The sequence below is a fragment of the Gymnoscopelus braueri genome (genome assembly GCF_963280865.1).
Source record: "Gymnoscopelus braueri genome assembly, chromosome: 6".
Lineage (NCBI taxonomy): Eukaryota > Metazoa > Chordata > Actinopteri > Myctophiformes > Myctophidae > Gymnoscopelus > Gymnoscopelus braueri.
Window position 1 is genome coordinate 27,121,680 of NC_137607.1, and position 26,971 is coordinate 27,148,650.

General features: G+C 42.1%; 2 protein-coding genes across 3 annotated transcripts in view; both read left to right on the forward strand.

Annotated features, from left to right (window-relative positions):
* On the forward strand, window positions 1–22,681 carry ushbp1 (Usher syndrome 1C binding protein 1). Of its 2 annotated transcripts, XM_080430311.1 has the most exons (15): window positions 1–136; window positions 1,143–1,354; window positions 1,621–1,748; window positions 2,360–2,523; window positions 3,216–3,425; window positions 4,947–5,206; window positions 5,541–5,681; window positions 6,530–6,618; window positions 7,222–7,360; window positions 7,608–7,842; window positions 8,455–8,613; window positions 11,107–11,204; window positions 12,189–12,311; window positions 12,466–12,657; window positions 22,588–22,681. In XM_080430311.1, the coding sequence occupies exons 1-14, from the start codon at window positions 131–133 to the stop codon at window positions 12,629–12,631; spliced, it is 2,130 nt and encodes a 709-aa protein (XP_080286437.1). In that variant the 5' UTR covers window positions 1–130; the 3' UTR covers window positions 12,632–12,657; window positions 22,588–22,681. The 2 variants fall into 2 exon arrangements, with proteins under 2 accessions (XP_080286437.1, XP_080286436.1); XM_080430310.1 differs by lacking the exon at window positions 22,588–22,681 and having other exon boundaries at window positions 12,466–14,224.
* Window positions 22,682–25,602: 2,921 nt separating this feature from the next.
* nr2f6b (nuclear receptor subfamily 2, group F, member 6b) overlaps window positions 25,603–26,971 on the forward strand; it is a 10,151-nt gene continuing 8,782 nt past the window's right edge. The window contains exon 1 of the mRNA XM_080431637.1: window positions 25,603–26,971. This exon is cut by the window's right edge and continues 524 nt beyond it. The gene's annotated coding sequence lies outside the window, so the exon portion shown is untranslated.

The following is a 26,971-nucleotide window of genomic DNA, read 5'->3' on the forward strand; positions in this document are numbered from 1 at the left end:
AGACTAGGGAGCTGTTGGTACGTATAATTATACAAAAATATCAAGACAGGAAGAGCAGCTCTTCAAAAGCTTAATGCTGGACAGTGGACAGACATTTAGTCACTTCTCCTGACACACCAAAATCTGAAGCATGGACGTAAGTTGTTATCAGGTGTTTCTTTTTTCTTCTCCAGTTTGCCTAGTGTGGCTTCTCATATACTTATACAGTCTCCTGTGTTCTAAAATGTTCTAAAAGTAACATTAGAAATGTATAAAAGACTGTAATGCATAATGTGACTTGTTTCCACAACGGAAATAAGTCCCCAGGACTTTTTTGTGTTATCCTTTTAGCCTGTCTTACTGTACCACGTGCTGTTTATATTTCAGACTAATAAAGTATTCAATGTTGTATGTTGAATTGTCCACTGATTTAATGACTGGCCGTTAGGCATCAATAATAATAATAATCAATCAGTAGTGATATCTTCACTAGGACATTTGCATCAGGCTAGTGTGTGATACAACATACTGCTTAATGTTTGATGTTAAGTTCAAGTTAGATAGATAGATAGATAGATAGATAGATAGATAGATAGATAGATAGATAGATAGATAGATAGATAGATAGATAGATAGATAGATAGATAGATAGATAGATAGATAGATAGATAGATAGATAGATAGATTCAATTCTAAACTCTTTATAAAACTATTGCAATACAAAAATATATATACTTTTTCATTGTTTAATCGTTTTCATACCGACTTACAGTAACAGAATAGGTTAAAAAAGAGAGTTTGCCATGAAACATAATTGGGTCCACAAATGGTTTCTCTGCAGGAAGTTAGATCACAGGATGTTTGAGCTTCCTCCTCTTCCGTTGCTCAAAACAATAGCTGTTTAAAAGACCAACAATAAACTCTCCAGCATAGCAGTCTCCCTGTGTAGCCATAAATATAATCCAGTAAAATCTTGTCAGCCCGTCACTCGAGCATGAATATTTACACACAAATAGTCACAAATCACAGAATGATTGAAACTCTAATGAAAAAAGGAAAATGGAAGATTCCTTGATACCATAACAAAAAAGTACCACTTGTCTAGCAACCCCAGCTCACTATCCTATGATCCAAATAATCTATGGTTCTCCGTCGCCCTGCAGGTCAGAAGTGATGGTCTGGATGCTGGGTCAGGGTGTGGTGAGGAGGTGATGAACCCAATTGACTTGATCAACTTTGACCCTGTGGACTCTGACCCTGTAGCAAGCCCTGAGCCCTCACAGGCAGAGCTGGCCCAGTGTCAGGCCGAGGTGGGCACCCTGCTCAGCATCATTGCTGAATTGAACAAGAAAATGGGGGGACTGAAGTTACCACGGTAATATTACTGAGGTGTGAAATGAGATGTGTGGTTTTGTGTTTATAAGTAATGTGTGACAGACATGTGAATGAAACAGGATGGATGTAAATTGATGTGGAGGGTGAATTTGTCCTGACTGGCTGAATCTCTCCATTGCAGCTCAATTATTAATGAATGGATCAATAAATGATATACAGTATAACTCCAATCAAATAATTTGCCTTTCACAAACATTCGCCAACTATTCAAAGTTGTGGAAATGTTCTGCTACTCTATCTCTCCAGTGAATCAGAGGACCTAAGACCACCAGGACCAGACAGGCCTCTGGTTCCTGACCTCCTGACTCATGGGTTGGCCAGCGGTAGGAACACTGCCCCTGGTACCACATCTGAACCACCAGTAACCAGCAGAGGTTGGCTCATGCTTCACAGCACGATCTGTTCTCAACCCACACCACCCTCATCAATCACTGGACACTGCACACTTATATGTGGCATTGTGCTGAAGAGATACTTTCCTCTGCCAGACTAGGCCAAACACAATGTTTTCTTTCCCAAAAGAACACCCGCTGTATTATTTCAAAGGTTTGTTCTTAGGGTGCAAAAAATCTAAGTCAGTACAAGCAAACAACTCAAGGAGTGTAATTTGCCACAAAGTAAGCTGGAAATTGCAAAGGCAATTTCTCAGAAGACGATCTATCATCTTATCCATATTTTTCTTCATTTATGATGAAATAATCTATTGGCTGGCAGTGTTCGTCCTATATGTAAGTACATTGAATACGTGTAAATCACTCTGGATTAGACCCTCGGCTAAATGTCTAAAATCCAATTTGAATAAGAATCAACATTTCCGTTGGGTAAACAACACTTAATACCCCCCATTTCTATGCGTGTATTTTAATTGACAATTCAACTATGAAAGTGAACTCAATGAGCATAACAAAACTGAACACAAAATAAATCTAAAATATCTCAAAAATATATCAAAAATATATCAACAAGCTCTGTGTTTACCCTCTAGGGGGCAGTGTCAACGTGTGGTCAGAACTGCAGGAGGCACTTTCCGCAGTAGAGAATTCCATCAGTTCAAGAAGGACCTGGGCTGCTCCCCTCACAGCCTCGGACCAGGACAAACAGACAGAGCACAGAATGGCTGCCCAGGAGAGCTGGGTTCAAGCCACACAGGTCAGGAAATGTAACATACAGTACAAGTATCATATTGCTTTCAAGGTTATTGTAGTTTCAACATTTTCATTCATTTTTTAAAAACATTTTGTTTTTACCTTATGTTTTCAATTTCAGTTTAGTTTAATTAGTCTATGACCCAAAGGGGTCATAGACTTCCATGCTGAAGACAATTATAAGTGTGAGAATACACTATTTACCTTCACACTTCTACTATCCCCCTCATTTTGATTCTATAAATATTATAATTAGTATGAGAAGGAGCATGTCATACTAAATATGACATGCTGTTAAGCCTAATTCATATTTCGTTGTACGATGGTGTCACTGCGAAAATAACTATAATAGAAAATATTCGCTGCACAACACCAGCATACAACGGAGGCTTTATGATAACATATCCTTGTAAAGGGATGATTTAAAATCCTTCTAACTCAAGTGGACGGCAGAATCCACACCACAATAATACTAGACTAGAATGGTGAACAATATAGTTATAGTTATAATTACAGTTAGTGCTAGGTGGGAACGGCCCTTAAGTTACTATCTTTTGGTTGTTTATTCATACTTAATCTCTACTTTAGATTTCTTTTTTTAATGTGTTTTTGTGTCAAGATAGAGAACAACATACCTAGTCAAATCCCTCGCATATTTTCACTGATAAAAGTGAACAAATTGCATAACGGTTCCAGATACTGGAGGAGATGGAGAGAGAGTTTGGCATTACGTACCCCTCAGGCTTACCAAGCGAGGAGCGGCAGCAGTACCAGAGGGACGTCCTGGCTCTGCACCGCAACAACTGCGATCTCAGAAGTACTCTGCGGAGCCGCCAGGATGAGCAGGAGGTGACACAAAGCGCAGTCAACCAGATGGAGGAGGAGAAGAACAGACTACAGGAGAAGGTGGGTTCAGCTCAGGGCCACAGGTTCCATCTACACCAGTGATTCCCAACCAGTGGGCCGGGGCACACAGGTGGGCCGCAGGGGTATTGCAAGTGGGTCCCCAAATAATTGGCAAAAACACAACGATTTTAATGATAATATAACATTAATATTAAAAGATTCCCGTAAAGAAAAATGTGTTTTCATAGTGATACCAATATATAAGAAGTATACTACTTCAGTACCACTGATCCAAGCCAAAACACAATCGATTGATAGATCATAAAAATTAAACATGCTCTGAAAATACACGCAACCCACCGTCTGACCACTAACTTAACACAGCAGATGGGTGGGCGGTGAAAGCTTCATTTTTTTTTTAAATGGGCCTTGATGCAGAGTAGGTTGGGCTGTACACTACAGCTACTGTTGTTTTTCTCACATACTGTACACACAGTAAACACAGAAGGTTTTCTCTATGAGAGTGTACATATGTAATCAAATGGACCAGTATGGTTCCATTTTTTTATATTTGCACACTCTCTGAGTTACAAATGGATAAATTAACAGTGAGGAGGATATATTTGGCTGGCCATTGTGGCCAATATAACTACTTTAGCTGCTACTGGTTGTGATTCTGTCATTGCAATGACTCCTTATACTGAATATTGTCTCCCTGCCCTATGCTGGCCAATGTTTTATTAAGCAAATCTGTTCAAACTGACTAATGATCATACAAAGTCCTTTACTGCAAAGAGGCCTATGATTATCACAATGGTTAAACACATTTTGTATGCTGCATATTGTCTAACATTTTTATGCCAGCTCAAAATCAAAAGAGTTGGTGACATTTTATGTTGCCAAAGGATAGATACAATAATGACACTTTTTTTCCTCATGCCCTGTTTATTGGCCTTGAGCATCTAGCTAATTCTTCCAATTTAGACAAAAGACCCTAGAGGGAAGACCACAGGTTTATAACTACCACCAGTGGAGTGTGTATGGCGTTGCCCAACGTTAGTACTGACTGAATATTAGAACCCCATTGGAAGTAAACGTACTCTGCAGTGTTACTACATGTATGCACAACTTTTCAATCACAAGATTAAACAAAATTGTCACTCAACAACAACTGACAGTGGTGTGATTCATAGGGTGAGTTTGGAATTACGCTGTGAGAGCGCTGGAGTGCTCTCTGGTGAGAGTGCTGTGTTCTCAGAGCACTCAGTGTGCACACTGACCACTCGGACTGAATCGCCGGGTTTGTGTCGAGCGTTTGAACAAGGGAGGAGGAAGTCAATGCAAAATGCAATGGTTGCAGGTGTTTGGTACTCTAGACACTATTCAACATGCATCCACATGTAACAAAACAGGTAATAATCATGTTTATACATGGTATGAATTGAATGAATTTTAAAAGATGAAAATGGCAGCATGAGTAAATGAGTATCCCCTCTGACCATTCAGAGGTTAATCAACTGATAAACTGAATATTCATGTGAATGCATTTATTAGTACACGCCTCTTACCTTTGTATTCCAGTTGGTGGGTCTCTACCAGGTCTGGAGGTCAGGCAGCCTCTCCCCTCCTTACAGCTCCTCCAGTAGTTCTAGTGGCGGAGCTCTGAGTCCAGACATGGCCTCTCCTCCCTTCCCTGGTTCTCCAATGCTCCTCAGACGACCCCGCAGATCCTTCTCAGCTCTGTCTGTTGGTGAGGATGTCTCACTGTCCTCAGGCATTGCCTCCCTGGGCAGCCCCTGCTCCAGCGTCAACCTTGAGAGTGAGACTGAAAGAATGCAGAGGTGAGTTTTCGGAAAGTGTAAAAATGGACACTTAAATGAACACTCCGAATTCGGTTGCTTCAGAATAGTAAAGGCGTGTACTGTGTATTCATGCTGTCTGAATCAACATCAAATCATTTCTATAATTTTAAGCAAGGAACAGCTCACAATTGTGGTATTCAAAATATATTGCTGGAGTTGGGAGGTATTGTGTGACTGTGACCCCTTACATACAGTACATACATACACACATACATTACTGCGTAGTACTACTACGGTTGCGGACGATGGCTTTCCCCTCCAATCTTCATTCCCTGCAGCCCCCTTTGCCTACTCCCCCACGTTTCCCATGCAGGTGTATTGAGAGGCTGAAGAGCAGGAACGAGCATCTGACTGCGGCTCTGGAGCGAAGGAAGGGAGAATCGGAGCAGATCAGCATGACCCTGAGCAGACACGAGGCAGACAGCTCAGCCCTGCAGATGGCTCTCAGATACTGGTACACACGCACGCACGCACGCACGCACGCACGCACGCACGCACGCACGCACGCACGCACGCACGCACGCACGCACGCACGCACGCACGCACGCACGCACGCACGCCATGTACACATAAACAGAAGTACAAGAATGCCTTGTACACTGCCAGTGTTGTCAAATAATAGGAAAACAGACAGTTACAAAGTGCATAGAGGGCAGAACATTTTTACATACAATATAGTTGACATACTTGTCAGACACAGCGGATATAAATCATCTCTATGTATGCTACATAGTACATACCAGTGCCATCTATTAGAGAGTTACGCCAACTCCGTTCACTTCTTCGGGCCAGGTCTTCTACATACACATACATTGGCGAATAGTGACAAATCCCTAAACCGGAAGTTCATGGAATGCATTGAAGTCGACGGCTCCTTGTCACTATTTCCAGCTACATGAACCACGTGACCGACGCTGTTTCTGACCCACATTGGCGCAACTCTCTAATAAAAGGCTCTGGTACTGTACATACCATTGCTAAGCCCTGGTATGAAATGACGCACACACACACACACACACACACACACACACACACACACACACACACACACACACACACACACACACACACACACACACACACACACACACACACACACACACACACACACACACACACACACACACACACACACACACACATCCATCCATCTCCGACTCTTTATTACGAATGGGTACACTCAGGAGTGGACTTCACTGTATACTGTATACAATTTGTCCTAGTTTGATTTTGAATTTAAAGTCAAATAAGTACCGCCCAAGGTTGCTGAGTGTGCTTTGTCTTTGTGGTTTTGATTGACAGTGAGGAGTGTGAGGAGGTCTACAGTGAACTACTGTCACTAAATGAGGCCCGGAAACGGCAAGGCCTGTCACTCTGGACAGACCCGGCAGGTGCTTACATACCTCCCATCTGCAACTGTTTACAACACTCACATGCGTATGCTTCTACACGGATGCCTGTGCACATAATAGTATTGCTGCGCCATTCCACATCGTTGCTAGAAACCTTGTATGTCCAACAACCATAACTGTTCAAAAAATGGAAACAAAATAACCTGTGTTCCAGTGGATCCAATGTAGTTGTTTAGTCACAAGCTCTTGTTAATACTTTTAGTTTGTTCAAAATGTATTAAACCCGCAGATCCACTTTCACTTTCATTTATTAACTTTCTTTAAATAGCGAAAATAGCCGATCTAAATACGTTGAAATATGGAGATACAAGGTTTCTGCCCGAGAGAATGTGATTGTGTAAAAATAAACATGACTTTCACCTTGATACCAACACACACACACGCACACACGCACACACGCGCGCGCACACACACACACACACACACACACACACACACACACACACACACACACACACACACACACACACACACACACACACACACACACACACACACACACACACACACACACACACACACACACACACACACACACACACACACAAAACATGAGATCACAATGAGGTTTCTTATTCACAGAGTCTGTCTGTGATGATGGGCAGTGGCCTGATATTCCAGGATCTCAGCACAGGAACCTAACAACAGAAGAACTGTCAACGTCCTTCTTAACAGCAGGGGGCAGTGTGGAGAATGAAACGCAGAGTCACACAAGGCAGAGGTAGTACTTAACTGTAGCCAACTGTTAGGATGATGAAGTATGTCTCCTGAACAATAGACTGATGGAGTAAAATGTATCATTTTAAAAGAAGGATGGATGTACAGTACACTGCATATTTCTGGTCAACCTCACATAAGCAAAAATAATTCAATAATTCAAAAGAGTTGCTGTCCAGACCAGCATAAATGCTGAACTCCAACAAGTCTGCATTTTCTTTCAACAAGTCTCATTCCTTATCACCTCACAGAGGCTCTGAGCTGGTGGAACGAGAGGCTGCTCTCCGCCAGCAAATTGAACATTTACAGGAGGACAGAGCAGCAGTTTGCCTCCCTAAACCTGGTCCCGGGGGAGAGGGCAAACTGAGCCCTGACACCGGCACCCTGGCTCGGCCAAGGGGAGGACATACAGCTAAAGATGATGACAACCCTAATGACACCAGGAGAGAAAGGGCTGCCCTACTCCATGAGCTTGTCAGTGTTAGGGTGAGACCTTTCACCGAGATAAGCTACAAGTTCAACATCTACTGTATATCTCATCAGTTTGTAAAATAAAGTGTTGTCATCCAGTTTAAAAATGTAATCCTTCGATTATGTTAAAGTTGGACCATGAACCCTAGAGTCCCTATTCTGGGTATGTCATAATATGCGAACACTCAGCAAAAATAGCTGATCTACAAACTCACAACGTGTCGTAAGAGATTTGGTGTAGAGGGAAAGACGTAAGGGACCAAGTATAGACTCTTGGCAGACCCCCTCGGTTAACATAGGGCGATAGCTGTGATCAAAATATGTTCATAGCTCCTTTGCATCATCCTTTTGTCAACTCTATGCTATGATACACTACAGTTGAGCCAGCACCAGAAAAGACAACAACATTCTTTCCAATATTTATCCCAAAACATAATAGTTTCTATCATCTATGTATTAACGCACATTCATTGCATTACTTACAAATGCGTCCCACAAACGTCTCGATGTTGACACATGTTGGGAAATTAAGCTAAAATTGTGCACACATCAGCCCTTACTGTTCGCGCATTTGAAATAAATGAGTTTGACAGCACTTCTGGTGTGTATGTGTATCAATGTGTCCAGGAGGAGATGTCGGAGCTGCGAGGTCTGATCCGTCTGACGGAGAAGGAGCGGAGGTGTCTGGACTGGAGCTTGATGGCCCAGAAGGCTCAGGACGCAGCGGGAGCGCTCATCTCAGAGAGCCTGGGAGAGGAGCTGGAGGACCGCAAGGCTGAACAACAGGTAGGACAGACCAGTGGTTCTCCAACCTTTTCATGTCAAGGACCCCAACATTAATATGCATTTGGCCGCAGACCCCCATCTGAAAAAGTTTTGTGCCAGGGACCCCCATACAAGATTTGTGTTGTTGAAATGTCGTTGTTAAATATTCCACTTTTTCAAAAAAAAATCAAGAGCTTTTGAAAATAGCAGTTCTACAAGCTCGTAGATTGGCTATTTTCAAATGTTCAAATATCCAATGTAAATAGCAGGTTTAAAGTGTTTAAACCTTGATTGCTTCGCTGCATCCCTGCCCACCACCACAGAGGTTGTGGGTTCGAATATTGGTCACTGCACGTACTCCTATGGGCTGGGGCGGCACCTGTCAGTGAGGAGTGTTGGGCGGGAGGAGTAGGACGAAGGCTCTACGTCCCCCCGGTGGGGGCTCCTCACTGGCAGGTGAGGAGTCAGTAGGATACGACAGCAGTGACAACACAGAAATGTGTGAGGGGAGGAATCAATTGGCATACCGATTAAATCGGGGAGAAAAAGGGGTAAAAAAAATGTATTGGCTACTCTAAATATAACCTTGATTGCTATATCAACAAATTTGGCTGGGCATCCCCTGGAACTCCCTCAAGGACAACTGGGGGTCCGCAGTCCCCACTTTGAGAACCACTGAGATAGACGATATAGACAAGCATCACTTATGATGCTGAGAGGCATGTGCTTCACTCGTGTTCTGCGCATGTGTCTACCGTATGTATTTACACACTATTTTCACAGAGCAAACAAACGGTACATTCCAAATTTAGTTAATTAATTGAGTACAGAGGAGTACGCCCCATCTACTTAGGTCTGCACCAATGCACTAAACACAAGGAACACTTTGCCAATATTTTTGCATGCATCACTTCTCTCAAGGCTTAACAATTCAGATTGTCCCAATTAGCAACCCCTTTTAGTGACTTATTGTCTCCGCCAGGCCGAAAGGCATGGCGAGAGAGTATGTTTTGCCCCCTGTCCGTCCGTCCGTCCGTGTGTGTGTGTGTGTGTGTCCGTCCGTGTGTCCGTGTGTCCGTCATTCTGTCATTTTGTGTACAGCTAATCTCCGGCACCGTTGGCTTGATCGCAGTGAAACTGTGCACACACACTCCCTGGATGCCAGAGCAATGCCAGAGCAGAACCTCTGCCCCAAATTTTTCAAATTAGCCTTTTATAGCGCCACCAGGAGGCCGCTTTTTGCAAAACACATTTCTTGACAGTACTCCTACAGATTTTATCCAAACATCACACAAATCAGTACACAGTATCTCTATAGTCATGTGATCAACACGGATCTGTCCAATTTTCCATATTTCATCCTGATTGGCTAAGGTTGGCTTCCAAAGTTTGCAGGATTGCTCCGTTTTCAACAAAATGCCTCAAATCATGAACGCAGCTTGCGATTTCCGTGAGATTTCACACGCACATTCCCACTAGGCCAAGGAAGAAATGCCACTTGAAAATGTTCAAATCAACCTCATGGTGGCGCTATAAATGAACGATTTGTGTTTTTAACTATAACTGCACCGATCTGCATGAAACTTTGCACGCACACTCCCTAGAGGCCAAGGAAAAACAACTGACCAGCATTTTTCACATTTGCCTTTCATAGCGCCACCAGGAGTCCGACTTATGTAAAACACATTTTTTGATATTAAGCCTTCAGAATTTATCCAAATTTCACGCACATCGGTACACTTGATCTCTATAGTCATGTGATCACGATGGATCTTTTAACATTTTCATATTCCATCCTGATTGGCTAACATTGACATCTAAAGTTTGCAGGAGTGGCCCGTTTTGAACAAAATGCCACAAATCATGAATGCAGCGTCCGATTGTGGTGACACTTTGCATGCACATTCGCACTACATTGAAGAGCAAATGTCACCCTTTTAACATTGCCCTATTATAGGGCAATGTTATGCCCTATAATGCCCGCCACCAGGAGGCCAATTTTGCAACACTTTTCTTTTTTATATTACTCCTACAAATTCAAACATCATGCAAATCGGTACACATATAGTCAAGTGATCAAGATGGTTCCGTCCAATTTTTCATATTCCATCCTGATTGGCTAATTCCGAACATTGCTGCCCCACAATAACCTACCTGACCTGGCGGAGACCTGTGCTCCGAGGAGCACTTTTTCTAGTTTTTTATCTTCTTTTTTTGGGTAATTGAGTGAAACCAGTTTCACCTGCTCACTAATTCACGTGTATTTCATTCCTCCATACAATACATTCCCAATGACATGTTCAGTCAGTGACCGGTATTTTGCAAATGGATCTGAATTCTGTTCTATCCTGTTCAAAAGCCACTGTATGCTAGCCTCTTTGATAGCTTTTGAGGACTTGAAAACAAGCATTTCAATTCAATATCTACCTGTGCACAGAGCTGTTCAGTGCATATGCAACAGATGGAAGGTTTTCTTTCTCTACGTTTCAAGCTAATCCTAATTGAATGTTTCAGACGGTTGCTGAGAATGTGGCTAAGCTGGTAAATGATGGAAACCTCCCTGGTCCTCGGAACAGAACCATTTTCAGAGAGCTCCAGGCTGTCCTGCAAAGGTGAGGAAATATGTGAACAGCAGAGATAGTTTTTGGAACAGACACAAAGCATTGTGGTGTCAGCTAGTATTGGGACATTTTGCCTGCTTGTATTTGAAGTGCGTAAACCCTGGCTTGTATAAAGCAGAGCTGGATAAGGAATGATATGTGCTGTGAAACAGTGTGTGAACATAATTTTGCTTCTTCAGTAGGAAGCTCTTTAATTGAGGGTTCAATGCAGCAAATGTACATCCTGTATGGTTGGATTTGCTGGTGGAGGTGGGAGGAGATCCATGCCTCTACTTTTGATATCCCCTCCTCTGGTCATTATTTTTTATCGCCGGTGGGGATATGTTTTATCCCCGCTTCTGGTCAGACTGAATAAAATACATGAATTGTCTTTTGGGAAATGTAGGATGTGTCTGATATGTTTACTATATTTGATAATATCACAATTTAACAATGTAATTACAAATAACTATGTTAACCACATTAACCCTGGCATCCATATTTTGGGGGATTTCTTTCCCCTTATTAATACACTGGAGTCTCATATGGCACCGGTGCAAATCAATTTTGTATTTTAAAGCTAAATGCCAATGCTCTATATATAACAAAAAGAAAAAAATCTAATAAAACCCTGCCTAGGCTATATCCTTGCAGGCATCAGTTTGGACTGTTGCTTAGGAACACAAATTGCTGCACTGCAGACTTTGTACATAAATGGTTCCTAATCTACAGCCCATTCCCGATGAAGGTTGTCTTCAAGAGGACAAAGAAAGATGCAACTTTGTGTAAACAATGTTTTCATCCTTGTGAGGCTGCGTCATCTTCTCTTCAATAAAATACAGATCTGCTACAACCCTGATCCCTCAAGTGTGTTTATTCAATAGTGGAGGAGGACAAACCATTTCCTTCATTAAAATAATGAACAACCCATAAAGTATAGCTCTGGTGGACTCAGACTGTGGCTAATCTATCTAGTTGGTGTAATTTCCCCCTCAGAGAACAAGGTCTGAAGAGGAGAATATCTACAGTCCGTGACTCACTGGACACAGCACTCTCTGACAGCGCCTCCCGCAGAAAGGACAGTGAAGAGCAGATAACGCGACTTGTACAAGCTCACTGGTACGTCACACTTTTTATGTGTAGTAGTTTTTGCATTCTATCTCTTTCCACACTGTACCGACTGTATGACAGTCTACAAGGTGTCAGTAGGTCTGTAATACGTTTTCAGTGAGTAACTCAGTAACTCAGTAACTCGGGTGTGTTTTTATTCCAGTAAAGCAACGGGTTTGTACCGGAACGCCCGCCGGAAGTACCGGGAGCAGCTGTGGAGGCTGGAGCACAAGATGTCAGCCATGTCAGACAGTCACCACAGCCAAATCGGGGCCCTGAAGGCCACACTGGAGGCACTGGAGTGGAGGAGGGAAGAGACCATCCTATGATTCTACCATTCTGCAATGAGAGATTGGTAACAGCTATGCATCCCATGTCTATAATGCATTATAAACATACTTATAAGGTATTATCAACCAATCAATCAAATCTAATTTATATAGCACATTTCATACAGCAAGTGCAACCCAATGCGCTTCACAGAACAAAAAAAATATAAAAAATAAAAACCTTTTAAAAACATGAATGAAAAAAGGACAATTAGTTTTTAAAGGAAACACAACGGGGAAGATAAATTGTAATACAAATATAATTAAAAAGGAGTAATGCTAAAACCTAGGTAAAGGCAATGCTAAAAAGGTGTGTCTTAAGATTTCTTTTGTAACAGTCCATGGATTCAGAGAGTCGCAGGTTCACAGGCAGGCTGTTCCACTTCCTAGGACCATAGTAACTGAAGGCTGCTTCTCCGTGCCTTTTAGTTCTAGTTTTATCCTCTGGAACACCAGTGCCAGAGGATCTGAGAGCTCTACCAGGCAAATACCCGGAGAGCATTGCAGATAAATAGGCAGGTGCATTTCCATTTAGTGATTTAAAAACCAATAAAAGGACCATAAAATCAATCAATCAGCTCTCCGTTCTGGACTAGTTGTAACCGGACAACTTATTGTTTTGGCACACCAGATAGGAGAGCATTAGAGTAGTCTATCCTGCTAGTGATAAAAGCTTGCATTACCTTTCTGTGTCTGCCTGGGAGAGAAAACAGCGGATTCTAACAATTTTTCTTAAGTGATAAAACGACTCCCTCGACTCATTAACTCATAAATTATCCTAATGCTTTATAGCAATAATCACATTTTATGTAGACTTATAAGGTCAAGTACCATAATATCTCATAATTGCTGGACACTCATAGACATTTGTTTTTCCAAGTATCGTTAGTGTATTATAATTGCCATAGTTGTAATACATAATAATGTTATGTATTATAACCACTGTTATAACGCATTATACTGTGTCTATTTGTCACTACAAGAGGTCATTGGGTGTTTTAAGTAAAGTAATTACGTTCCTGAAGGTGTCGGCAGAAATGTTTTGTGTTGTTCTTGCATAAATTGAATGCTATGTTTTTACTTTACTTAAAGCACCCAATGACTAGTGACCACTCATTAGTGACCTATAATCACATTATAATGCATTATAACAGTGATTATAATGCATTATAATATAATTATTATGATGTATTATACTGTAACTATTTGAATTATAATAAAACTACGATCCAGGCCAAAAGAAAGTGTGTAAGTGAGCAGTAATTATGAAGTATTATGATATTTGACCTTATAAGTCTTTATTAAAGGCTTTATAATAATGTGTTATGATTGCATTATGAGTACTTATGACTTATGAGTGCTTATACCTGTAATTATACATACGATGCATTCTAATAAGACGATTAGAATGCTTTTATGCTTGACCTGATAAGTCATCATAAATGTTTTATAATGTGTTATGATTATTGTTATAAAGCATTATAAGTATGTTTATAAAGCATTATAGACATGGGATGTATATAGCAAAGGTTACTGAGAGATTCTATCGCTGATCATGCCAATACATGCCAATACATGCCAATCCGTCCCCCCGCCCCCACACTTTCCAATCTATATATTTTTGCTAAATGTAAAATTGCTCTTGTGCTTTTACTGAATAAATTCTCAATTATTTTGTATCATGGGCCATTTTCGATTTGTCTCCTAGTATTGGTTATACAGTATCTGCAGGCATTTGCAATTTGGCAGCTAAACAGTAGATAAAAGGGAAGATGCCTTTGGGTGGAACAGAGAAGAATCAACAATTAAGAAGGTTTATTTGTCCCTCCTCATACAGGTATAAGCATCACAATGCAAGTATGTGAAGTCCGCAGACATACTGTGCCACAACAACCACAGAACAACAAATGTGGTTCTGTTGGGCAAGATTCACTCAGGGGTACTGAAAGAACTTAGAAATGTGAGGAGAGGCCTGTGCACTTTTCCTTTTTCCCCATGCAGCCCAACTCTATAAGGCCTTTACCATATAGCTGCTGTGACAATACTCAAAGAAGGGGGATAGGGCCTGGACAATATGCCTCATGTATGCATAAAACAGAAGGCATGTCCTCTTTGCAGTTACAGTTTTCTTTTTTTTTTAACTTTGTTTATTGTATTTTCTACAGAAGCTTCAGCATCAAAAGTTGGAACTTGGACACGTAAAAGCTTCCTCCAGTGCAATCCATCAAATACAAAAAAATGACAGTCAACAGATTGAATTATCACCCCAAAACATACAGGAAATACGGGTTAAATAAAATTATATAAAAATTAAAAAACATATAAACACAGACAGAACAAAACAAAACAACATCAGCAGCACTTTCACCGTTTTCTACATCAGGCTCTAACTCTCTCATTGTGTACAATAATGATATCATCATCTCTCCATCAAGCCATATAGTGCAGTACCTCTCTATGCTTCCGTCCATTTCATGTCTCCATCTCACCATCTTTACCCTAATTTCCTCTCCTCCATCCCTCACCACGCCCTTCCAACCCAACTCCTGCCCCCCCCCCCCCTGACCTATGCTAGCCGGTCAGCTGCAGCTGTGACCAGTGGTCAAGGGGTTAAGGCAAAGGTTGAGTGTCACACCCACGGGGTCACAGCAGTGCCTAGGCTGTTGTGCTAGTCAGTGAATGGAGGGTTCAAGAGGCCAGACTAGGCGATGAGCTCCTGACGCCCTGACTCTTGCCTGAGCTTGCCCTTTCCCGAGAAGGTCATCGGAGTGGACCCGCCCTATACCGCACCCCCAACCCCCCCAGCTGCAGGTCACCATCGCCATTGTTGTAATAGCCGCCATTAGAGCAGATGATACAATTATCATTCCATTTTGCTCTCCCTCTCTCCCTCTCTCTCTCTTTATACCCTGTGTTTAGCCGTCCTGAATTCATCAAAGGATTCTAGCGTAGAACATGACTGTTCTAACCTCTGGCTGACTCTCTTTTCAAAGTGGCTGCGCTCAATACAGAAGTGTCACATGGAAGAGAGAGAGTATGATGAAGTGGTCAAAATGCTCATTCAATGAAAACATGAAAGAAGGTCCGCACACTGTAGCTGTTTTCTATATTTCTGCACCTGCACCTGCTTCAAACGGTATTGTAGCGTGACTACTATGCAAATATTCATGCAGCCACATTAGCCCATTAAGACCTGAGGCAGATTCTACAAATGCCTCCTAAATCAGTAGTTCTCAAAATAATTTGTGCCAAGGAAGGACTCCCAATTTGATATGTATTTTGGCCGCAATCTGCTATTTTTGAACAGCCAATGCTAAAATCTAAAATGACACAGACTCTTTGAATCTCCTACCGGAGACTCCGCCGGTCATCACATTTTTGGCTTAGGAATGCAATAAAAACTAAAGAATCTCCACGAATTCAAGGCTTCATGGGGTGTGTAATTGATAGAAAATAAGTAATTTTTTGGGTGAACTATTCCTTTAAGGCCAGTACTGTACCTTGTGTTTAAGTGTGATTCCTCTCCACTGTCAGGAAGTGCATGGGTCCTGTGACGGGGAGAAATCATTAAGACATAGGAGCTTTAATGACATCTTTCTCAACATGAATACACTTCAACTATAGGTCAAAACTAATGTTGTAATTATCATAACCTTGGTTAAACTTTAACTACACATGAACCTACACTTCTCATTGATCTGTGCGGACATTTACCGTTATCTGGATGTCGATAAACCAACCGCAGATACAGTTGTAATGGAATACGCATTGAAATGTATTTACATTTCAAAGGCGCTAACACCCCAGACACAATTAGATAAGGATTTTAAATCGTCACTTTTTTAGAAGTACAAAGGACCTCAAACAATCTCATCTGTTGACATTTTAGCCCTGGCATTTGTGGACTGTCGTTTTGTGGGGGTTGGAGCATGACTAGAAGAGTTGATCAGAGCCTGGGAAAAATACCCAAACCATTACTAGACAATGACAGGGGCTGTCAATCAGTGTGGAGGAGGAGCCGACACACACACACACACACACACACACACACACACACACACACACACACACACACACACACACACACACACACACACACACACACACACACACAATACCTATGGATATAATAGATTAGATATCATATTTACTGTGTATGCACACACACACACACACACACACACACACACACACACACACACACACACGCTTATATAATACCTATAGATATAATGGATTAGATTTCATATTTACTGTGTATGCACACGCACACACACTCACTCACACACACACACACACACACACACACACACACACACACTCACACTCACACTCACACTCACACTCACACTCACACTCACACACACACACACACACACACACACACACACACACACACACACACACACACACACACACACACACGCGCACACACACACACACAGGGCAGTGACCCAGGGGCTGGAGGTCAACTCATTTACTCCTTGTATCCATTTCTCATTTGCATACGTTCTCCCAGTGTAAGCTGTATAAAGAGGTCACTGGTCGCCATGCTTTTCTTTCTCAGGGCTATTAGCTCACCCGTCGCAACCACTCCACATCTCTTCTCATCGCTTGCTCTCTCTATAACTCACTATTCTCTCCTTGGTGTCTGTAACACTGGCAGCTTTCTTACTCCAGAAAGACTAACTGAAGCCTTCTGAAGTCAGGCCAGAGAGGTCAGAACGGGATGCCACTGACGTAGGAAAGTGCGAAAAGAGCTCTGACCTTAATTGAATGGCCTATCACATCCGCTTTGTGCTTTCACCCACTCACTATAATGGAGTTTAACAGCCCCAAACAGCTTGACTCCTCACGGCAACATTACTGCAATCAGACACTGCTACATACGAGCTCGCACCAATACACACACGGCTACCTTACCTAGCTTATACTTTGTTGTGCGACCGCACCACTCGTCTCTCGTACCCCTTAGTATCAATTTAGCTTAATTTGATTTGATTCTACAGTCAGTTATATTTCTCTAGAAATCTAGCTTTAACCATATGAACCGTGGCATACCTATGTTGGGGCAAACATTCGGCAAAAATATACGTACAAGCTTTGCGTTGCGATGTAGATTGGTTATTTTCAGTAAATATATTTGGTCCTATACGGTCCATGGGATGATTATGAGATTCAAATCCACTACCATTTATTCTGTATCTGTATAACAGTCGAGCTGTCCTCATGCCATTCTTTCCTTATTACTGCTGTTGTCTGCTGCACCAGCAGCATGTAGGTACTTAGAGGGTACTTAGCGGGTCAAAAGGAGGGGGCCATGTATAGAATCCTGGTGGACCCCGGTCAACAATTATAGGGTTTAAGTGGTTAACAGCACACTGGATATGGATGTCACAGACAGCTTTCTTTAAATCAACATCCTGGACACCAAGGAAGTGCAAAGCTCTCCCATAATGAAGCTTAGATAATCAAGCTTCCTTGCTGTTTAAGTTACAGCCAGGCCTTGGGTTCAGGTGTCTATTCTGGTGTGTGGCTCACAGGCCACAGATCATGTCAGCCTCCAGGGTAACAGAAACCTGGAGAGCAACTTAGTTAATGAGGTCACTTAGCTCCTCAGCCTGGGAGCGCTAGATTACAGCTATAAGGTGTTTAGAGGGGAAAGATGGCAAGGGGAGTGGTCTCGGCCCTCCGTCTGATCCTGTTAGCTTCTGAGGTCTGCAAACTCTGCAATGAGCTGATTAAGTGCATTTTCTCTGTTGTCCTATGGACCTGGGCTGACCTATAGGCGATGTTTCGTCTCGTCGACGGCAGTGGCCATTGGGAACCCAATCAAATTGTTGTGGCTGCCAGAAGCTTTACGTTAATTACATGTCTGAACGTGTAAGACTTTTTGGATGATTACAAGTAAAGTTGGAAGTGTTCATGATGATGAGTGTGGTGGTGGTGGCCATTGAATTTCCCTGCAGGTCAATAATAATACTTTTAACATGAAACAACAAACTCACTAAATGTCAAGTAAGGATTACTACTAGTTATTAAAACTAGCTTGCTGAGAGAAAAGTTGGAATGGGTTTTTGGAACTCTTTTTTTTTAAATTAAAAAGCAAATCTTTTGCACACCTACAGTGCGAAGGTGACAGGTGCATAGGAGAAGAAACGTAGCAGCAGAACAACTTTTAAATTAGGCCTTCATCAGGTAATTTTAAGGAACAAAATGAAAGATGAAGACCATCTTTATAGGCTGTCCAACCACACCACAATGTCACTCATTTAAAGTGTCAGATAATCTCATATGAATTAAAATACATCAAGAACAATCAATAATATAAATATTCTCAACTAATAAGTGCAGATGTATAAATTGCAAGATCAGCCTACGTCTCAGGGCAAAAAGCCATAACCACAATTCAACAATTCAATATAAATAATCATGACAGTATCTAACCATAATTCCGCCAAAATGCCATACAAAAGACAACAATTCCACAATGCAATATAAAAAATGCATAATTAAGACAAAATGCAATATAAAAAAACCTTGCATTTGAAGACTGTGTGCGGGAGTTTTTTTCTGTTGGAAGTTCATTTTGATTGATTGAATATTTTATTAGACAGAAATGCAAAACAGCACAAGTACAGTCAAACACTTAGTCTAAAAGTTACACAAAGAAATCCACCAAAAAAGTCCAGTGGACTTGTTTCCATTGAGGTCCTATATATTCAATTCATCAACATGGCATAAAAAATAACAATAAAGGAGAAACTTTCTAAGGAGAAGTGGTAATTACCTCCCCCTGTTTTAAAGGAATCCAGTGATCAACATTTTTTAAAGGGATGGGGTCAGGGCATGTCACACTTGGGTGGCAGTGTTGTAGAAGGAGAATGTGCCCATGTTTGCATAACATAAAATTCAGTTATGGTCTTGTTTGGTTTCCTAATGTGGGAGACCTCACAAAGCTGAGTACAAATATCTTATCTTATCCTCAAAGCAAGCATACACAGAGGAAAAACAAAAACACCATAACTGAATAGCTCAATCAACTCCTCTACAAACAATAGTTAATATATCTTGTACACAGCTGATTTGAATGACAACAACGCACACCAAATGGGAAGTTTCCCACCAACCTACAGCAGGTTCTGGGAAGGGGAACAGGGCAAATATTGATTGGACCCCATGTGTGGTTCTGGAGTCTCACCAGCAGATGTTTTGTTTAGGCAGGTCCCTCTGCCCTGTTTATTTTGTATTGCTCTGTCATTCAGCTAAGGTCAACGGCTCAGGGACGCGCGCACACACACACACACACACACACACACACACACACACACACACACACACACACACACACACACACACACACACACACACACACACACACACACACACACACACACACACACACAGCAAAGAGAGATAATGCACAGTAAAATCCTCAGTATTAATGTATCCGTTTGGAACTCTAAGAGTATAGACATGTTCACTGTCATAGTTAAATTACCACTCGTTATTTTACAGTGTGAGAAGGAGAGGGAGAGTGAGACCAGAAAGAAAGATGGAATGAAAATGACTTCTCTTCTGGCCTCCAGGTCAAAGGTCAATGGGGCTAATGAGGAAGGAGCACGGAGTCATGTGACTCATTGCTTGGTCACTCAGAGTTGCTCCGCAACACAGTTAAAGTTTAACCCCAGTGGTCAAATTCCTCCACACTACTCAAGAAAACAGGTCATCTTGAGGGTAAGTTCAGCCCCACATCCAATTTATCATGTTTTGACCTCAAACTATCAGCCTCACCTTACAGTAAAATAGAACATGCTTACAACAACCTTACAATTACAATTTGTAGCCATTTAGCAGAGTGTCTTATCCAGAGCGACTAAGTCGGCCATTTACTTTGATATTGCCCTTGCAAGTCGGACTTACAAGTGCAATATCAAAGTAAATGGCATGAACCCTAGTCAGACAAACAAGGGTACATACAGTGCAGTACATAGTCACTTAAGTAGAACATGCTAACTAACATTCTTAACATTTATGGTCAAGCAAAATAAATCTAAATAACGAAGGGGAAAAAAGTGAATGATTGAGATCTGCATCGTATACAGTAACTAGCATCTATCAAAAAGGTGACAAGAAAGGGATACAAGGAGAGAGGTGTGATAGGGTTTTGAGGTGGAGTCTGAAGAGGCGAGTTTTCAGACTGTGCCGGAAAATGGGAGTGAGTCTGCAGTTCTGACTGGACGGTGATAATCCTCAGCTTGGGAGCCAGGAGACAGAAGAGTCTAGGATGTGTTGAGAGTTGGCATGGTGTTTGGGAAGGTTCGACCAGCCATCCTGTGTTAGCTGATCAAAGTGTGCACCACTGTGCGGGAAGGGTTGATATCGGGAGGTTCACATTAACCATGTAAACCCAACTTAGTTGACTGGGGTCCCCAGGGCTCTATACTTGGTTCACTCATTTTCCCCTCTACACCAAATATACAAGCCAAGTCTACAATCAATCTGCAATTGTTTCGCAATTTTCGAATGTTCGCCCCCAGGATAGGGGTGATAGGGTTCATGTGGTTAACGTGACATGATGTATTTTCTGTATCTGTATACTAATTGATAAAAAACTTTTGTTCAACCAATTAAATGTGCTCAACATCTTTATGTTACTTTTCATTACTTTTGTTCTAATGATGGGAAAAGCTTCCCACAAATCCACAAATGTAGTCTGCTGCATAAATTGCTCCTTGTCACGGATAACTGGCTACAGCTGTGTGATTTGTTGGAGGATATAACAAATGAGTGGAATACGATTATGATAAATACAGTCAAATTAATGCCATGTACTAAATATCATGCTCCGGTAGCCTGCAACCGCTCCCTTCTTTTTTAGGTGAGGGGATTATGGAGGTAGAATTACCCAATGAGCTAATGACGCAGCACATCCTGACAGTCAACAGTCTTTAGCTGTTAAGAGTAGCTTTTGTGGAAGAGTGTGTTTGTGTGTGTGTGTGTGTGTGTGTGTGTGTGTGTGTGTGTGTGTGTGTGTGTGTGTGTGTGTGTGTGTGTGTGTGTGTGTGTGTGTGTGTGTGTGTGTGTGTGTGTGTGTGTGTGTGTGTGGGGGGGGGGGTTATGTCTCATGTCATGAATGCCTGCCATGGAAGCGAAAACAGTGTGTATGTGTGTTAACAACATGAATTTGGTGTAGAGGGAAAAAAGGAGGGTGGACCCTGGTGAACGACATAATATAGGGTTTAAGTGGTTTTGTCTCACATTTTGAATGACTGTATATGAGCATGAGAAAACTATAGGCTTCACACTGTCATGATTGCAACGTGTTCCCAGACATACCGAGAATCCGGATGATGCCTTCATTGGCAGAGAAATCAAAGAAAGAATTAAAATTAATACTAACATGCTAACAAGTGGTGTGCACTGCAGCCTTCAAACAATATTATTCAGATATTACTGGCAGGTCAACGTTATACTTCCTCGTACTGATTTGTACTTCCTCGTACAACTTGCAACTGCAGACCAAGACCAAGAAAACCTGTCTGACTGCATCTATGTTATGTTGTTGATGGACCCTTAAGGTCAATTCTCTGCACTCTGGATGTGTGTGCTGTACAGCTCTACGTATACTTATATATCAGCTTTTACTAATACTGTAGATAGTAATAATAATGTGGTTGTCAATTCAGTGTACTAGGGCTGCAACTATGGATTATTTCCCATTATTCTATCGATTACTGTTTTCGATTAATCAAAGTTTTAAAAATATATATATTTCAACAAATAGATGAACCACAATTTTATACTTCGTCGTGCAACGGTGTCATACACAAATATGCTCCTCTAGCAGTGAAAATGTATTCTGAAAGATATTCTCATGGCCAAAATAGAGATAGATTATTAAAAACAATAATGGATTAGATGGATTAGTTCGATTAACGGTTGCACCCCTACAGTGTACGCAGGGAGGGAGCTCCTCTGCAACACCCTGATGCCTGTGGGCTCCTGGCTGTTTTGAGAATGCACAGACCCCGCCACACAGTAGACTCCATGCTGAGAGCAGCTGCATTCCTGACCTGCAGTTCAAAGAGCTAAGAACACACACACTGACATAGACGCAGGCGCTCACTCACACACACACACACACACACACACACACACACACACACACACACACACACACACACACACACGCGCGCCCACCTGCACGTACACACACACACACACACACACACACATTTATATACTGTAGACACACTCAAACAGATGCACAAGTTGTGTCGTGAACATGTTCTCTCACACAAGGTTAACATTTGCCCCCCCCACACACACACACACACACGCACACGCACACGCACACACACACACACAAGCAGAGACCAGAGGAGACAAACAAGAAAAATCGGAAAGGTTATCAGCTCAACCTCTTGGAAGCAAGGTGGTCTAATAAAGTACTTAATTCATACAGTACTTATCAATAGAATAGATTAAAAAGTAATTGACTCATACATACTGTATGAACTCAGGTGTGTCCAAGGTTTATCCTTCTCCAAAGTTTCTTTTGAATAGTTCATAAGATATTTAGTTTGCTTGATTAGAATTCCTAAAATAAAATTAAAAACTCTCCCTCTACTGTGAACTATATATAAAACAACCAATTAATTTTCAAAGTACATTTCCAGTATCCCTCTGTGAGGCTTTAGGCCATGCTATTTTTTGATCCATTTTCATCTTTCCACAGAGCTGTGTTTAAGACCACATGGAATACGTTTCTCCGCAATGACATCAGTCAAAGGACAAATCCTAACTTTTTAATTCCTAGAAACACTTGAACCAAACAAACTGGCCTGTTTATACGTAGTTAGGTATGTGTTTGAGATCTTTTTGCACCAAACTGTCCAAACTTTCCAAATTAACCACACAAACCTTTTCTGGGAAAAAAGCGGATCTACAACCTTACAACACATCATGGTTGTTGACTTGTAGATCATCTATTTTCTGCAAAGTGATTTGGTGTAGAGAGAAAACGGAGGGGGCCAAGTACAGACCCCTGGGGGACTCGTTCAATGAAGTATAGGGTATCAGTGGTTAAATTGTAGCTCCAGGTAGTATTAGTTTCTGTCCTGGGTTGTGTCTCAGTGGCCAGAATATCAATGTGAGCTGATGAAAACATGCCCAAAAATTATGATGAACCCAGTGCCCAAAAACTTCTAACACTTCAGCAGTACATCATAGAAGCAGATCTTCACATTTCAACTAACAGTGAGTCAGTGACTGACAGCGCTGTCATTTTGGAAGAGAAGCATTATCCCACATCCCCCAACCTTTGTTAATACACATCACTAAAGGAAAGGACTAATTCAGCTTACAGCAGCTTAGTTTGGCCCCTGATAACCTCTTAACAAAACAAAAGGGCTATCCATGCACACTGAGCCTCGTGGTGACAGATGTAGGTTAAAGTTACCTTATGTTCACGGCTAAGAGGCTAAAAGTTATTAGCTCATGCAGTCACATAATTAGATAAGATAATTTGGCGTTTCCCAAGACATTGTTTTTTAAATACCAAATACTCTTTTTCTGAAACCCCACAAAGTCCCAAACTGTTTGTCATACAAAAGAAATAGCATGTGACAAATACACACATTTTCTCTAAAGAGAAAGGTCTTAGAAACATGCAGAATGTGAATCTCACTGAACTTCCTCAATGAGATATCCGTGTGAGTTTATGAAGCTGCTCCTTGAATCCTTCACAGTGTAAAGAGCTGCCCACACCAAGCACTATGCCTACAACTATAACTATAAATGTACAGAAAATATCGTTTTAAAAATCGTTCTAACTCAAGTGGATGACAGACGTGTCAAACGACAGTGATGAATGCTACAGTTGTATTCACAGTTTTTGGTGTGGATGGCATCAGTGTACAATGGTTAGGCATCTCTGTTCAATAATTGGTTACATTTGTATGCTCTCAGAGTTCAGACCTTCACATGATAATGATGTTGTTGATATAGACAAATCAATCGAAGTCGCTGCCGCTTCACACAAAGCCAACTCTAACCGACTCTCGATTAGAGAGGAAGAAAGATGGCTGTATATTATTACTGTTACCGCTACGGTTTGGACAGTAGAACACGCATATCAAACATTAGCTGGCATGATCTGTCAGCTTCTCACTTCATACAGCAAGATAACTTTTAATGGCACTGATGTTCCAACTGTTCTTTACGGAAACCCTGGCACTATCTTCATACAGCCCTGTGTGGTGTGTCTGTGGTAGGTGTTAAAAAGGAGGTCACGGAGGATCATATAACCTTTTGACAAGTTGCTCAACAACAACAGGCTCTGCCTGTTATTATTGGGTCAACAAAGTCAGAGGAAGGCTGTTGGATTAGAGTGGAAAATGAGACAGGAACAGAGAGAGAGAGAAAGAGAGAAAGAGCCCTGCCATGCGCTCGATGTGTCGGCCTGAGGCCTCCTCTTTGTCTTAATGGCAGTGTTGGGGTTAACTCCCCTGTGCTCCCATGCTGGCCTGAGGTCAGAGCTTACAGAGGGAACAAGCAGCCAGTGAGGCAGCAAGGCATGCATTCTTTGTGTGTGTGTGTGTGTGTGTGTGTGTGTGTGTGTGTGTGTGTGTGTGTGTGTGTGTGTGTGTGCGTGCGCGTGCGCGTGCAGGCGTGCGTGCGTGTGAATGCGCAGGCGTGCATGTGCAGGCGTGTGCAGACGTGCGTGTGCAGGCGTGCGTGCATGCGCGTATGTTTGTGTGCGTGTGTGTGTGGGAGTAGCTGCAGCCCACTCTGTGCTCTTTGACTCCACTGGCCTTATAAGGCAGCCAGTGCCATGGCAACCAGAGGGCTTGAATAGCAGTGTCAAATCCCTGAGCTCACAGACACACGCTGTCTCTAGGCTAAAGGAGGGAGGGAATGAGGAAGAGAGAGAGAGAGAGAGAGAGAGAGAGAAGAGCAGAAGAGGCTATCTGGGCTGCCCCACACAGCAGCGGCTGGATTTCACCAAGGTCTGTGACCGTGTTTTTCCTGTGCTTGTTTGCCTAATTTATTCCTGCAGGGGCCAGGAGGAAGGCGGAAAAGGGACGGGCAGCAGAGTAAAGACTGCAATAGTACACTCTGACTCGCTTCCAGGGAATGCAGAGAGGCTTGGGCCTCTGGTCGTTACTGCTGGATGGACAAGCACTGACAAAACAAGAGAAGAAGAGAAAGATTGGGAGAGAGTGTTTGTAAACTTTGCAGAGGAGTCGCAACGGAGGGCAGAGAGAACTGCGAGACAGTTTTGTTGTGTTTTTGTGTGAGTGTGCATGTGTGTGTGCGTGCGTGGGTGCGTGCGTGCGTGCGTGTGTGTGTATGTGTGCTAATGACCTTTGAGCCACTGAAGCCACAAAGCTCAGAGAGTTGGAGGAACTACAACAAGACATCATTTCACAACGAGCAACGGAACAGGAGGACTTGCTTGACGAACTTTGATCCTGCAATGGTTACAGAGAGACTACACTCCCTGTGCTTTTTTACACTTTAAAGCCAAGCTTGGAAACAACATCAACAAACTTTCTGGATCTTTTATTTTTCAGTGTCTTACAAGGTGCTGAGAGGTGTTGCTGAATCAAAGCCCTTCAGCGTATAAAGGCTTAAGCTGTGAGGGAGAGCATGCGTTATATTCTTTTCAGAATACCAAAGAGAAAAACTGAATTCCATTTATAAATCTTTTGTAAACAGTGTGCACTCGTAACCTCTGTTCCTGTAACAGCCTCGGCAAGTCAAGAGTAAGTCTGGACTAGAATTGCCCTGTCAGATCAGCAGATAACATTTCTACACAGCAGGAACAGGTTGGACTAGTTTATAAGTTGAGTAAGAGGGCAGGGCAGTTTAACCCTGCCTGAAGGAGAGTAGCTTTTCCCCCTCCTGCTTGCCCTTTTTGGAGAAAGTAGTGTGCTGAGAGAGAGAGAGGAGTGAACAGGCGTTCAAGCCTTTTCTTTTCGTTTTCACAAGAGGCTCCGTTTTACCCCTGTTCACTGCGCTGGTAGATGGTGTTTTTCTTCCTTCCTTGGGAGAGACAAAGTGAGTGTGAGAGAGAAAGAGAGAGAAACAGAGATACATAGTGCGAGAGAGAGAGTCAAAGTGTAATTTATTGTTTCCTGTGAAAGGGCATGCTGCGCCCTTTTCTCCTGCCTGAACTCTGAACCACTCGGTGTGTCTGAAGTTTTTTCTCAGACCTAAGGAGCCATTGACTGAAGGTCACAGCAGAAAACACAGGGGTGGAAATAGAAGAAAAGAGAGCAAAAGGCTGAAGAAGAGAGCAGTGGTAGAGAAGTAGAGCACTTGGAAGGACCT